The sequence below is a fragment of the Oncorhynchus nerka genome, linkage group LG20, assembly GCF_034236695.1.
Source record: "Oncorhynchus nerka isolate Pitt River linkage group LG20, Oner_Uvic_2.0, whole genome shotgun sequence".
Lineage (NCBI taxonomy): Eukaryota > Metazoa > Chordata > Actinopteri > Salmoniformes > Salmonidae > Oncorhynchus > Oncorhynchus nerka.
Window position 1 is genome coordinate 8,174,191 of NC_088415.1, and position 13,743 is coordinate 8,187,933.

At 45.1% G+C, this 13,743-nt stretch overlaps 1 protein-coding gene across 13 annotated transcripts in view; it reads left to right on the top strand.

Annotated features, from left to right (window-relative positions):
• LOC115101844 (zinc finger protein 335-like) overlaps positions 1-13,743 on the top strand; it is a 33,284-nt gene that overhangs the window by 9,206 nt on the left and 10,335 nt on the right. For 10 of the 13 annotated variants that reach the window (XM_065005177.1, XM_065005179.1, XM_065005181.1 and 7 more), the window contains 21 exons: positions 57-200; positions 375-536; positions 751-1,006; positions 1,234-1,408; positions 1,629-1,741; positions 2,010-2,028; positions 2,378-2,518; positions 2,645-2,721; positions 2,958-3,118; positions 5,451-5,671; positions 5,856-5,955; positions 6,145-6,233; positions 6,388-6,474; positions 7,359-7,537; positions 7,749-7,875; positions 8,727-8,936; positions 9,382-9,524; positions 9,689-9,834; positions 10,027-10,199; positions 11,770-11,913; positions 12,109-12,214. In XM_065005177.1, the coding sequence (XP_064861249.1) occupies positions 57-200; positions 375-536; positions 751-1,006; positions 1,234-1,408; positions 1,629-1,741; positions 2,010-2,028; positions 2,378-2,518; positions 2,645-2,721; positions 2,958-3,118; positions 5,451-5,671; positions 5,856-5,955; positions 6,145-6,233; positions 6,388-6,474; positions 7,359-7,537; positions 7,749-7,875; positions 8,727-8,936; positions 9,382-9,524; positions 9,689-9,834; positions 10,027-10,199; positions 11,770-11,913; positions 12,109-12,214 (2,973 nt within the window). The remainder of the gene's footprint in view (positions 1-56; positions 201-374; positions 537-750; positions 1,007-1,233; positions 1,409-1,628; positions 1,742-2,009; positions 2,029-2,377; positions 2,519-2,644; positions 2,722-2,957; positions 3,119-5,450; positions 5,672-5,855; positions 5,956-6,144; positions 6,234-6,387; positions 6,475-7,358; positions 7,538-7,748; positions 7,876-8,726; positions 8,937-9,381; positions 9,525-9,688; positions 9,835-10,026; positions 10,200-11,769; positions 11,914-12,108; positions 12,215-13,743) is intronic. The other 3 variants (XM_065005185.1, XM_065005186.1, XM_065005187.1) reach the window with 3 other exon arrangements.

A 13,743-nucleotide genomic window follows, 5' to 3' on the forward strand; every position in this document is an offset into this window, starting at 1 on the left:
TTGATGGTCCTGTATGGAATACAATGATCTGATTGGTGGTGTGCTGTGACTTCCAGGTGGCCCCCCTCCTAAGAAGCGTGGTCGGCCCAGGCGTAGTGATACGTTGGCCCGTCAGCAGGCTGAGGTGAAACCAGAGCCACAGCCTGAGGAGCCAGAGGACGAAGACATCGTAGACGCTGGGGCCCTCCATGACTCTGAAGGTACGTTGAGATCCATGTCAAGTTTTTTTTAAATATATAAGCACTTGTCACATGAAACCGATAGCCGGTCGGTCAGCTGGGCAGTCGGTCAGTCGGTTGGTTACTTGGGTGTAGCGGCTAGTGGTCGATTTGGGATTCACACACTCACTCTCTCCCTCCCTCTTTTCTCTCCAGAGGACAGTGACTATAACCCAGCAGATGAGGATTGTAGGGGCAGACAGCCTGCCCTGCTGAGACAACCTGCCCCTCCTCCCTGCTCCTCCACAGACCGTCCCCGACGCAGGGTGGGACGCCCCAGGAAGTTCACCTACACAGAGGGCAGTTACAACAGCAAGGGTGGGTACTACTGAAGGAACAATACACTCACCATGCTCACATTCACTGGACAAATAAACTCCGCTGTTTCTGCACATCTTCTCAATTTTTAATTGAAGGCCTTTTCCAAAGATCACCGCAAGAAGACAATTGTGTGCTGTTTTCATTCACTAAGCTGTTATTGAATAGGTTTCTTATCCCTGCTCTGCATTTTCCTTGTTTCGGCTGAGTCCAGAAGCTGAGGGTGCATTCAAGCAGCGTATCGGGAGTGTGGACCCTCAAGGCTCCGAGGAAGCCAGTTCCTCAGACCTGGGAAACGGACCAGATTCCTTGGCCAATGGAAAAGCAGTGGAAGCCGGCATCAGCCAGTCAGACTCTGAGAACAAAGACCCGTCACCCAATGGGAGGCCGGAGGAGGCAGAGTTTTTCCCCAGGAAACGAGGTCGACCCTCCAAGAGGTTTCTCCGCAAGAAATGCAAGAAGTACATGAAGTAAGACTCAATGTTACTGACACCTGAAACGAACTACTGTATCTCTGAATGCCTGTACTGTCCTGGGATAACCTGGATTTTAACATTTTACATTGTTCCTTCCAGCAACTATGGTGATTGCATACGGCACAGATCTGTACTGTTGGAAAGGATATTACATGATGTAGCCGCATACAGAGATCTTCTAACTAAATACCTTCACTCCCCCTACCGGTGTGTATCGCCAGATATTACACGTCTCTGAAGCCCCTCCTGAGGCCTCACAACTGTTGGATTTGTGGCTCTCGCTTCCTGTCCCAGGATGACTTGAGGTTCCATGTAGACTCTCACCAAGGAAACGACCCAGAGTGCTTCAAGTGCCTGCAGTGTAACTACCGTTGCAAACGCTGGTCCTCGCTCAAGGTGAGTGGGGCCCGGGGGCATACAGTCCGATCAGTCAGTCAAATGTATATAGCCTTCATTACAGCATCATCTTTATTGCAAATGAATTACACTGCTTTTTTTAATCATTGAATCAGTCTTCAGTTTTTCTCTTGTATCTCAGGCCTGGTCTGTTCCCTGTACTGTCTGTAATAATCACAGTGGAATGGTAAGAGCCTGTTTTCTCTGCTGTGTTAAACAGGAACACATGTTTAACCACCAGGGGAACAAGCCCTTTAAGTGTGAGGAGTGTGACTACAGCAGTGTGTATAAGAAGGACGTCATTAGACACTCTGCAATACACAACAAGGACAAGTATGTACACACACACACACACACACACACAGGACGTTATCATACACTCAGCAGTATGTAACCAGGAGCAATATGTTCTCTCCTGACACCATGTGTGGGACATTCACATGTGAGTGTCCTACAACTCACATCACCAGACCAAAATGGCACATTAACCTTAATTGTTTTTTTGTTTTATTTAAAGCTGGAGACCGATCTAAGCTTAATCGATTTTAATTCATCAAATCAAATCATTCGCTCCAGTAACTTATTTTTCATCCTTTCACAGGAAAACAAAGTCTGAGTCTGTAAGTATTTTCACCTTTTTAAATCTATAAAATGTTGAGTTACTATAGTTGGCCACCCTAGATAGACTTTTTCTATCCAGGTCATCCCATGTAAAAACATGTTATAAACCTAGTGCCATATCTTGTTTTTATGCCACAGCAGGTTTATGAAATATGTATTAAAGGTTTTAAACCCAGTAAGATATCTTGTTATCCCATAGAAGTCGTATGGTCTGTCTGTACAAGCCAGATGTATTTGCACAGGTCTGTCTGACTCTCAGCAGGTACCTAAGGTGTTGTCGTTCCCGTGTCCAGTGTGGTCTGTCTGACTCTCAGCAGGTATCTAAGGTGTTGTCGTTCCCGTGTCCAGTGTGGTCTGTCTGACTCTCAGCAGGTATCTAAGGTGTTGTCGTTCCCGTGTCCAGTGTGCCATAGAGTCTACCCCATGCAGAAGAGACTCACTCAGCACATGAAGACACACAGTGCTGAGAAACCACACATGTGTGACAAGGTAACACACCATCTGACCTTGATTAACAATTCCAATAATCCACTCAAATCAATCAGGGTTCTAGTTTTAATCTCCTGATTTTCTTTGAAATCTTTATAAATATCTGTTTGTGTTTTGACTTCCCAGTGTGGGAAGTCCTTCAAGAAGAGATATACGTTCAAGATGCATCTCCTCACACACATCCAGAGTGTTGACAACAGCAGGTCAGTACAGGAAGTAGCGCAATTTTCATTGCGCCTCTCAGCAGAACATAGCCTCTCAGCAGAACATACACATCGTCAGTCCTGTGAAACCAGGGTGGTATTCATTACACACTGTAGCAATTTGCACTGTGAAGTTCAGTTAGTACCTCCCTGTTTCAAAAGGTTTTCTCCTTATCATACGCTACACAGTGTTAATATCCTCTAACTAATGCCTGTCTAATGTGTCTGTCTACCAGGTTCAAGTGTGAGTTCTGTGACTATGACTGTGACAACAAGAAGCTCCTGCTCAACCACCAGCTGTCCCACGCCAACGACCGGCCCTTTAAGTGTGACTACTGTAAATACTCAACCTCTAAAGAGGACTTCCTGGTCTCTCACCTGGCCATCAAACACACAGGTAAGTTCTACACCTAATCCCGACTCTTAAAACCTTGTCATTCCCGAGACCCCAAGTCATTTATGACTTCCATTGATCTGCATGTCCAGCCCTTATATTTATCCTCACAATGATGTGTTTTACCATGTTCTGTTCAGGACAACCAGAGCTAGCTACAAAACAATTTGACATAAACAGTAGGGCTGACCCCAATTAGTCCACTGGTCGATTGTTTGATCGATAAGTTGTTTTGTCGACCAACATTTTGTATATATTATTATTTAAATATAATTTTTTTACGGCACACAAGATTATTTTATTCGTGCCCATGTCAGTGAACTAATCCATTGTGGAGGCTGCGGGACGGCACAAAGAAGAAGAGGATTGTGGATGCACAATGTACTTCACTCTCCAGAATGGGCTCTCTCCCGACCAATTTGTGCACGTTCATTGTTTCATAACTTATTGTGTGAATTGTTTGCTTTTGATTGTTCGTGTCTATCAATTCTCCATTACATATATCACCAGTAGTATATTTACATGTTAATTCCTATAAATTCTAATCTGCAATGTTTGTTTGATTACGTTAATGTCTGTTAATGCATTCAAGGTATTATTATTCCAGTCTTTTATCGTTCTCATTGTCGGAGATGACACGTTTTTCACAGATCCCACAACTTATGCTACTCTTGTTGAGTAAGGACACACACCTGATTACGCATAGCAGTAGGCCTATAGGCTAACCTAGCCTGCGTGCAAAGCTTGGCATATAAATGTGCCCTGATAGTATTTCTGATTGGTCTAACATATCTCCACTAATGAGCTGTGGAGCTTCTCAAAAGTAATGTTTTCTTCATCTCAAACAGCAAGCAAACAAAGTCTGTTTTTACATCACATTGAGAATGACAATAGTTCCTCAAATGTATTAGAAAAATCTCTCCATCTCTCTCTCCCCCTGTCGATAACCACTCAGCGTGAAAAGGGGGGAAATGATCTGATCCAGTGGAAACGTCATAAAATAGACCTACTTGATTACTTCTGATCTTTTGCTCAAATAGCCTACAGCTGTGTCTGTCCTGAGCTCACTGGCACAGGACATGCTGAAGGCCCAGAATATTTTATACAATGTTGTAAGTTACTCCATGTGTAACTCTGTGTTGTCTGTTCACACTGATATGCTTTATCTTGGCCAGGTCGCAGTTGCAAATGAGAACTTGTTCTCAACTAGCCTACCTGGTTAAATAAAGGTGAAATAAAAATAAAATAAATAAAGTTTGCTAGTGAGAGCTTTGAGCCAGACCCAAGTTAAGAGTTGATACAATGTTTTAAGTTCATTGCAGACAGGCCATGTGTAGCCAATGTGATTTATAGGATATTTATTTTCATCAGGATGTTTTCTACCTGCAGGCTGCACTGTTTTACATTATATATTTTTTTGGCTTCATAAGGCAATTTTTTACATAGTTGGCAATGCAATAAAAGTTACTTTTCTAGGTTCATCATTTTCATTTAGATTTGGATATACATTTTGATTGACCACCCAACAATGATTTTCAGATACTATGTTATGTTATTATAAATGACATGAAACTGTTCCAGGAAAATGTGCATATGTAAAATATATATAAAACCATAAATGTACATGTATAATATATAAAACCATAAATGTGCATATGTATTATATATATAAAACCACAAATGGTCATTCCACGTGAGAAAGGTTACAGACTCCTCATGTAGCCTATTACCTACAACTTCAGGAGAGGGTAACGGCAGAATCTGCCAAAGCCAGTAGGAGCAGGAGGGTGACAACCGGGTTGGGTGAAATTGTTTTTCTTCTGATTATCTAGATCTCTGGCTCCCTCTTGAGTCATTTTGGCTTATTTCATCGAACAGTGCGCTTAAACCATCAGACAAGCTCAATGCATACATGGTTTATTTTCTTAACACATAGACATACCCAATGTATGGAAAAATACACGTTTTACATTTCTACCAGTCGGTTGGATCGAAAGAACAGACGACTTTTGATCGACCAAGTCATTTTTAGTCATGGACAGCCCTAATAAACAGTTGCATTCAAATGTAAAAAAAAAAAAAAATTAACGCTAAAGGGAAAAACCTATTTATATGAATGCTGTAAGTACAGAAATTGGTAGCACAAGGCCAGGTTCACTCTCCACCAGTCGTCGTCCCCCCCCCCAAAACCTGGGGTTTGAACCAGTGACCCTTCGGTCAATGGCTCTCTTCTCTAACCTCTCTAGGATATCTGCCGCCCCTATTCAGCTCTTCAAGGTGTTGAGTAACTAGGAGCAGAAGCATTTAGGATCACTGCCTTCCTTTCACCCTCTAGGAGAAAAGCCGTTCTCCTGTGAGATGTGCCACTTCATGACGAAGCACCGTAAGAACCTGGGTCTGCACGTCCAGTGTCGCCACCCGGAGGCGTTTGAGGAGTGGAGCGCTACGCACCCTGAGGAGCCCGTCAGGCGGAGGAGGAGACCCTTCTTCACCCAGAAACAGATAGAGGAACTCAAACAGCAACACGACGACACAGCGGGCCTACAGAACACTATAGTACGCCTGGGGAAGAGATATATTATACTTTAAATATCTATATGCCTCTAAATACAGAGATGAACAGGAGTTTGTGTGGGTCTTCTAAGGGAAGAAGAGTAGAAGCTAGTAACTTGGAATGAATCATATCTAATGGATAGTTTTTGGATAGGGAGTGTTTGACTGTTTTTCCCCCACGTGTTAGGTAGCAGTGGATTCTGACACACTACAAGCCATGCAGACAATGCAGAACGCCTCAGTCTCCCAAGATGCAATGGGAAACACCACCATCACTTACGAACAGGGTCAGTTATTTTTCGTCTTCACTCCTCCAATATTCTTTCTTCCTTCTTCAGTGACCAACTGCCCCACCAAGGACAGATTAACAGACTCTTTCGTATGGCCTAAGATCTCTACCAAGCCCAATGGTAACGTTTTATAATGCATTGAGAAGCATGACACAATAATGTCTTCATCTCTTTCCATCTTCACAGCCGGGAATTCGGACCTGTCAGCCCAGAATGCTCTGGATCTGCTGTTGAATATGAGCAACGCCAGACAGTTGGTGGAAAACGCACTACAGGTACTGGCTGGTTCACACATTGGCTCATTGAGTAGACCTCTGGTGTTTTACTGACCTATGTAATGATTCCTACAGGACTGCTACACAGCTCTTCGTGATTGGGACAGACTAGGTTGTGTATTGGATGAGCAGTCTGTCTGTGTGTACTCCTCAGGTACAGATGTTGAAATCATCGGACTCCGAGGTTCTAAAAGCGGGCTCCTGGACAGCGGTTACCTCGGCGACCGGGGGAGCCCAAAAGGTTTATTTGATGTTTATTTATTTGAGGCTGGTGTAGTGTAATGTTTCTTATTTACCACCAGATCTCAATCGGTATGTAAATTGCATGTTATAAAGAGGGTCCAGACACAATTTAGATTAGTACTGTATATATGTGCTTTAGGAAGTGTCATTACCCGGTAGATCAGAATTTCTTAATCCCGGTCCTGGGTAACCAAAGGGATGCAAGTTTTTAGTCGTTGCCTTAGCACTCACACACCTGATTGGAATCAAAGGCTTGGTGAAGAGTTGATTATTTGAATCAAGTGTCTGAGTAGAAGGGGAAAAAGCAAAAAAGATGACCCCTTCTTCAAATAATATTTTTGCAGGAATCTCCTTGCGAATGATTTTGCAGAAGATTCTATTAAAGGAGAAATGTGTTTTCTTTTCTTTTTTTCCTTTTTTTTAACCAAATTTCCCTTTGCATTTGAAGGGGCCAGACACTTGTTGTTGTTGTTTTGCGATTCCAATAGTTTTTGTATCAATTTACCCCAGCCAGCGATTTAATTTCCTCATCCTTGTTGTGCAGTATGGGGTCTCTGAAAAAACACTATATCGAGAGCTTTTCCTTTTTCTAAAAGGATGTGTTTCAGAGTCGCATCCCCCCCGTACCGCACAACGAGGATAATGACGCACCTAAGGCACATACAGTACCAACCCCCCAGTGTGAGCACTAATCCCAATCACACCACTGTCCTGCATTTCCTTTTCCCTCCGTCTCCCCGCTTATTTTTAATGATATCCATGGCTAAATAAACATGTAAAAGTAGCCCCCCCCCCTCCTCCCCATTTGTAAAAAAAATATATATAAAAAAATAAATGTAAGTATAAAGTATAGTCCTTTTCATTTCTGCTGTGGTCCTTTAGGTTGTGACGTTCCACATGTCTGAGAATGGGGAGACCCTGGTGCAAGAGGTCCAGGAGGTCTATGAGGCTGGGACCAATGAGAATGGAGAGATTACCCAGATAGCCATCCAGGCCTATGAGGGGGCAGAGGGCTTCAGTGTGGTGGAACAGATGGAACAAAGCACTGGACCTGGATACAGGTACTGTAGAACCTGGCCTCACCTGGCCAACGCGGCACTGGCCATTAGCTAATGAGCGACATTCTGTCTGATCTGCTATACAATTTGCATTTCTTGACGATATTTTAACATGATTTTTGAAGCGCTGAAATAACCTTCTTCTCCCATTACAAAAAAGTATCAAACACTTAGTTGACTTCCACTTCAGTGTTCCAATGTGTTGTGTTTTCAGTAGTGACGTGGGCAGTCCCCAGCCCATGGAGGAAGAGCAGGAGGGAACAAGAACACTCAAAGAGAACAGAGACACCCAGTACTACCTGACCTCTGGTGTGGAGGATGGAGTTCTACAGCAGGTAGAGGTAAGCCAGCCACAGGAATACCAAATACAGTAGCAGGGGGTGTTACAGAACAGTTTCTATAGGAATACCACATACTGTAGCAGGGGGTGTTACAGAACAGTTTCTACAGGAATACCACATACTGTAGCAGGGGGTGTTACAGAACAGTTTCTACAGGAATACCACATACTGTAGCAGGGGGTGTTGGAGAACAGTTTCTACAGGAATACCACATACTGTAGCAGGGGGTGTTACAGAACCGTTTCTACAGGAATACCACATACTATAGCAGGGGGTGTTACAGAACAGTTTCTACAGGAATACCACATACTGTAGCAGGGGGTGTTACAGAACAGTTTCTACAGGAATACCACATACTATAGCAGGGGGTGTTACAGAACAGTTTCTACAGGAATACTACATACTGTAGCAGGGGGTGTTACAGAACAGTTTCTACAGGAATACCACATACTGTAGCAGGGGGTGTTGGAGAACAGTTTCTACAGGAATACCACATACTATAGCAGGGGGTGTTACAGAACAGTTTCTACAGGAATACTACATACTGTAGCAGGGGGTGTTACAGGACAGTTTCTACAGGAATACCACATACTGTAGCAGGGGGTGTTACAGAACAGTTTATACAGGAATACCACATACTGTAGCAGGGGGTGTTGGAGAACAGTTTCTACAGGAATACCACATACTGTAGCAGGGGGTGTTAGAGAACAGTTTCCACAGGAATACAATTCCTGTATCTAAGATGATGTTAATGCTCTGAAACTCTCGGGAAACTCATCCCTGTTCTGTTGAACTGTAGATGTCTGAGAAGGTAATCTGCTGTCTCTTCCTCCATCTCTCCCTCTCTTCAGCTAAGCAGTGAGGTCCCCGGTTCCCCCTCCATGATGGCATCCCCCCTGGACCAGAACCAGCTCAACCCAAAGAGGTTCTCCTGTCGTATCTGCTCAGAGTCGTTCCAAGGCCGCAGTGACATGGAGAACCACAAGAGGGCCCATATTGACCCCTCCACCTTCAAGTGTCCTGACTGTGACTTCACTGCCTCCTCCTGGCCAGACGTCAAGGTGGGTCTTTTATCATTTCTCAGCCAGGGTGTAAATCTCAAAACAATATTTCCTTGATTTCTTGTGCCCTCTCTAGAGGAGGGCTTTGGAAGCGTAGAGGACCCTCCCCTCAGATCTCTGGTCTTCTATACCTGCATTGCTTGCTGTTTGGGGTTTTAGGCTGGGTTTCTGTACAGCCCTTTGTGACATCAGCTGATGTAAGAAGAACTTTATAAATCAATTTGATTGATTTGATTCTCTACCGTCTGACGTTTTCAGAAGGTGGTGAGGAGAGCACACCCAATAAATTGAGGAAGGATTTTGAGATGAACCCTTTTAATAAATTTGCCCCCCAAAAAATGTTTTTGGTATTGAAAGGCAGCATTGACCCCTAGTAGCGAATTACAGTTTGTCTCTATCCAAAGCATGTTATCATTTGGTTATCAATGTACCATTCCTTTCCCAGACCCACATGGGCATGCATACCTACCTGCGGCCTCACAAGTGCCCCAGCTGCAGCTTTGCCTCCAAAAACAGGAAGGACCTGAGGAGACACATGATGACTCATACCAACGAGAAGCCCTTCACCTGCAAGATCTGTGGACAGAGGTAATTCAACCAATTAGGGCATCTTGAGGTTGTGAGAATAAACTTTGTTATGAAGTGTTGGGATGGTGACGCCAGCTTAGAATGTTTTGTGTTTGTTTTTTTGTTGTACAGAATATGTTTTGAAAGCGCCTGAGGTAACCATTATGGTCTGTCCCACCTATCAGGTTTAATCGTAACGGCCACCTCAAGTTCCATTTGGAGCGACTCCACAGCCAGGACCCTCCGACAAAGAAGACCCATTCTGGAGGAGGCTCCCAGCAGCAGGCCTTTATAGTCGGCAATGACGAGGAGGCTCTCTCCATGCTACAGTGTAAGGAACACACACACGTTTACACCAACTTGTAGGTCATTTCACTGGGTGAATAAATCACTGATGTCCTCTATTTCCATCCATACCATTTGGAGGACATTTTTGTTTCAGCTACAGTTTGTTTGAAATGTTAACCACTTGTGTTGTTATTGGCTATTGTCTGAGATGCTGTTGTTTCTCTCTTTGTTACAGCCCTGCAGGCAGGACAGACCATCAGTCCGGAGCAGCTACAGAAGGCCCTGGGTCAGGACCACATTATAGTGTCCCAGGAACAGGGCCTGGAAGACAAGGAGGAGGCCACGTACATCCAGCAGATCACCACAGCGGACGGACAGACGTTACAGTACATAACAGGAGACAACCAGGTGACGTTACAGGAGACAACCAGGTGACGTTACGGTACATGACAGGAGAAAACCAGGTGACGTTGCGGTACATGACAGGAGACAACCAGGTGACGTTACAGGAGACAACCAGGTGACGTTACAGGAGACAACCAGGTGACGTTACAGGAGACAACCAGGTGACGTTACAGGAGATAACCAGGCGACGTTGCGGTACATGACAGGAGACAACCAGGCGACGTTGCGGTACATGACAGGAGACAACCAGGCGACGTTGCGGTACATGACAGGAGATAACCAGGCGACGTTGCGGTACATGACAGGAGACAACCAGGCGACGTTACGGCACATGACAGGAGACAACCAGGCGACGTTGCGGCACATGACAGGAGACAACCAGGTGACGTTACGGTACATGACAGGAGACAACCAGGTGACGTTACAGGAGATAACCAGGCGACGTTACAGCACATGACAGGAGACAACCAGGAGACGTTACGGTACATGACAGGAGACAACCAGGCGACTGAGGTACATGACAGGAGACAACCAGGTGACTGAGGTACATGACAGGAGACAACCAGGTGACTGAGGTACATGACAGGAGACAACCAGGCGACTGAGGTACATGACAGGAGACAACCAGGCGACGTTGCGGTACATGACAGGAGACAACCAGGCGACGTTGAGGTACATGACAGGAGACAACCAGGTGATGTTATGGTACATGACAGGAGACAACCAGGCGACGTTGCGGCACATGACAGGAGACAACCAGGCGATGTTTCGGGTACATGGCAGGAGACAACCAGGTGACGTTACGGTACATGACAGGAGACAACCAGGTGATGTTATGGTACATGACAGGAGACAACCAGGCGACTGAGGTACACAGGGAGCCAGAGATGTACAGATACTTATAGACTTTTAATATGGATCCATGTAGGTAAACAATGAAGATCTCATCCCCGTCCTCTACCCCCCGTCAATCCCCCTCACATTTCCAATTAGCAACATAAAGATACTTATAGATAAAATTACTTTCAAGTAGATTAAAAAAATAAATAATAATAATTCAAATAAGTTTTACTTTGACTATAAAGAAGTGTGGACAGACAGTGAAGATATTGTGGTAATTCTCCTCCTTCACCCTCCCGGGGTCTAATTCTCCTCCTTCACCCTCCTGGGGTCTAATTCTCCTCCTTCACCCTCCCGGGGTCTAATTCTCCTCCTTCACCCTCCCGGGGTCTAATTCTCCTCCTTCACCCTCCCGGGGTCTAATTCTCCTCCTTCACCCTCCCGGGTCTAATTCTCCTCCTTCACCCTTCCGGGGTCTAATTCTCCTCCTTCACCCTCCCGGGTCTAATTCTCCTCCTTCACCCTCCCAGGGTCTAATTCTCCTCCTTCACCCTCCCGGGGTCTAATTCTCCTCCTTCACCCTCCCGGGGTCTAATTCTCCTCCTTCACCCTTCAGGGGTCTAATTCTCCTCCTTCACCCTCCTGGGGTCTAATTCTCCTCCTTCACCCTCCTGGGGTCTAATTCTCCTCCTTCACCCTTCAGGGGTCTAATTCTCCTCCTTCACCCTCCCAGGTCCAGTATGTCATCTCGCAGGATGGAGTCCAACACTTCCTACCCCAGGAGTACGTGGTGCTAGCAGACGGGAACCACATCCAGATGTCAGATGGCCAGATCATCCAATATGAGAATGATGGGGCCTTCCTACAGGAGCATCAGGTGAGCGAGAGGATCCCAAAAACACTCCCATCACAAAACAATCAAGCTCCAAAAGAATCACTCCTAGAAATATTCAACCCCCAAAACAGTCAAACCAGAATACTGCTGTGTTTTGGGATAAGGAATTTAAATGTTCCCTGTGACACAGAGTAAGATGGAAGGTTAAGTGTTTAACTTCCTTGGCTCTCTTTTCAGATTTCCCTGAGTCATGACAGCCAGATCCAGTATCTTCCCGTCAGTTCAGAACAACAGATAGTCAGACCTGAAGACTTGGAGGTTGCTGAACACTCTGCTGTCACCGGTATGATAACACACCGTCTGCTTCAGTCGAGGGCCTGGAGGACAGTAGCATAAAGTATTCCCTGGGAGGTTCAGGAGGGTGTAGGTATTAACAGCGGCAGCAGATAGTCAGTCCTGAACACTTGGAAGATTGGAGGTTGCTGAACACTGCTGTGACTGGTATGTTAACCCACTTTCTGCTTCATACATTACAGCAGTGTTTCCCAAAGCTCTACTCTACTGTCTTCAACCATTCCACTTACACTGTGTAAGTGATCTATGATCTGATCTATGACAGAGGTAGGACACCTGATCAGAGGCAGTATGTTCTATATGACAGTGGTAGGACACCTGATCAGAGGCAGTATGTTCTATATGACAGTGGTAGGACACCTGATCAGAGGCAGTATGTTCTATATGACAGCGGTAGGACACCTGATCAGAGGCAGTATGTTCTATATGACAGTGGTAGGACACCTGATCAGAGGCAGTATGTTCTATATGACAGTGGTAGGACACCTGATCAGAGGCAGTATGTTCTATATGACAGTGGTAGGACACCTGATCAAAGGCAGTATGTGATATATGACAGTGGTAGGACACCTGATCAGAGGCAGTATGTGATCTATGACAGCTGTAGGACACCTGATCAGAGGCAGTATGTTCTATATGACAGTGGTAGGACACCTGATCAAAGGCAGTATGTGACATATGACAGTGGTAGGACACCTGATCAGAGGCAGTATCTGACATATGACAGTGGTAGGACACCTAATCAGAGGCAGTATGTTCTATATGACAGCTGTAGGACACCTGATCAAAGGCAGTATGTTCTATATGACAGTGGTAGGACACCTGATCAGAGGCAGTATGTTCTATATGACAGTATGGACAGCTGGTAGGACACCTGATCAAAGGCAGTATGTTCTATATGACAGTGGTAGGACACCTGATCAGAGGCAGTATGTTCTATATGACAGTGGTAGGACACCTGATCAGAGGCAGTATGTTCTATATGACAGCTGTAGGACACCTGATCAGAGGCAGTATGTTCTATATGACAGTGGTAGGACACCTGATCAGAGGCAGTATGTTCTATATGACAGTGGTAGGACACCTGATCAGAGGCAGTATGTTCTATATGACAGTGGTAGGACACCTGATCAGAGGCAGTATGTTCTATATGACAGTGGTAGGACACCTGATCAGAGGCAGTATGTTCTATATGACAGCTGTAGGACACCTGATCAGAGGCAGTATGTTCTATATGACAGTGGTAGGACACCTGATCAAAGGCAGTATGTGACATATGACAGTGGTAGGACACCTGATCAGAGGCAGTATCTGACATATGACAGTGGTAGGACACCTAATCAGAGGCAGTATGTTCTATATGACAGCTGTAGGACACCTGATCAAAGGCAGTATGTTCTATATGACAGTGGTAGGACACCTGATCAGAGGCAGTATGTTCTATATGACAGTGGTAGGACACCTGATCAGAGGCAGTATGTTCTATATGACAGTGGTAGGACACCTGATCAGAGGCAG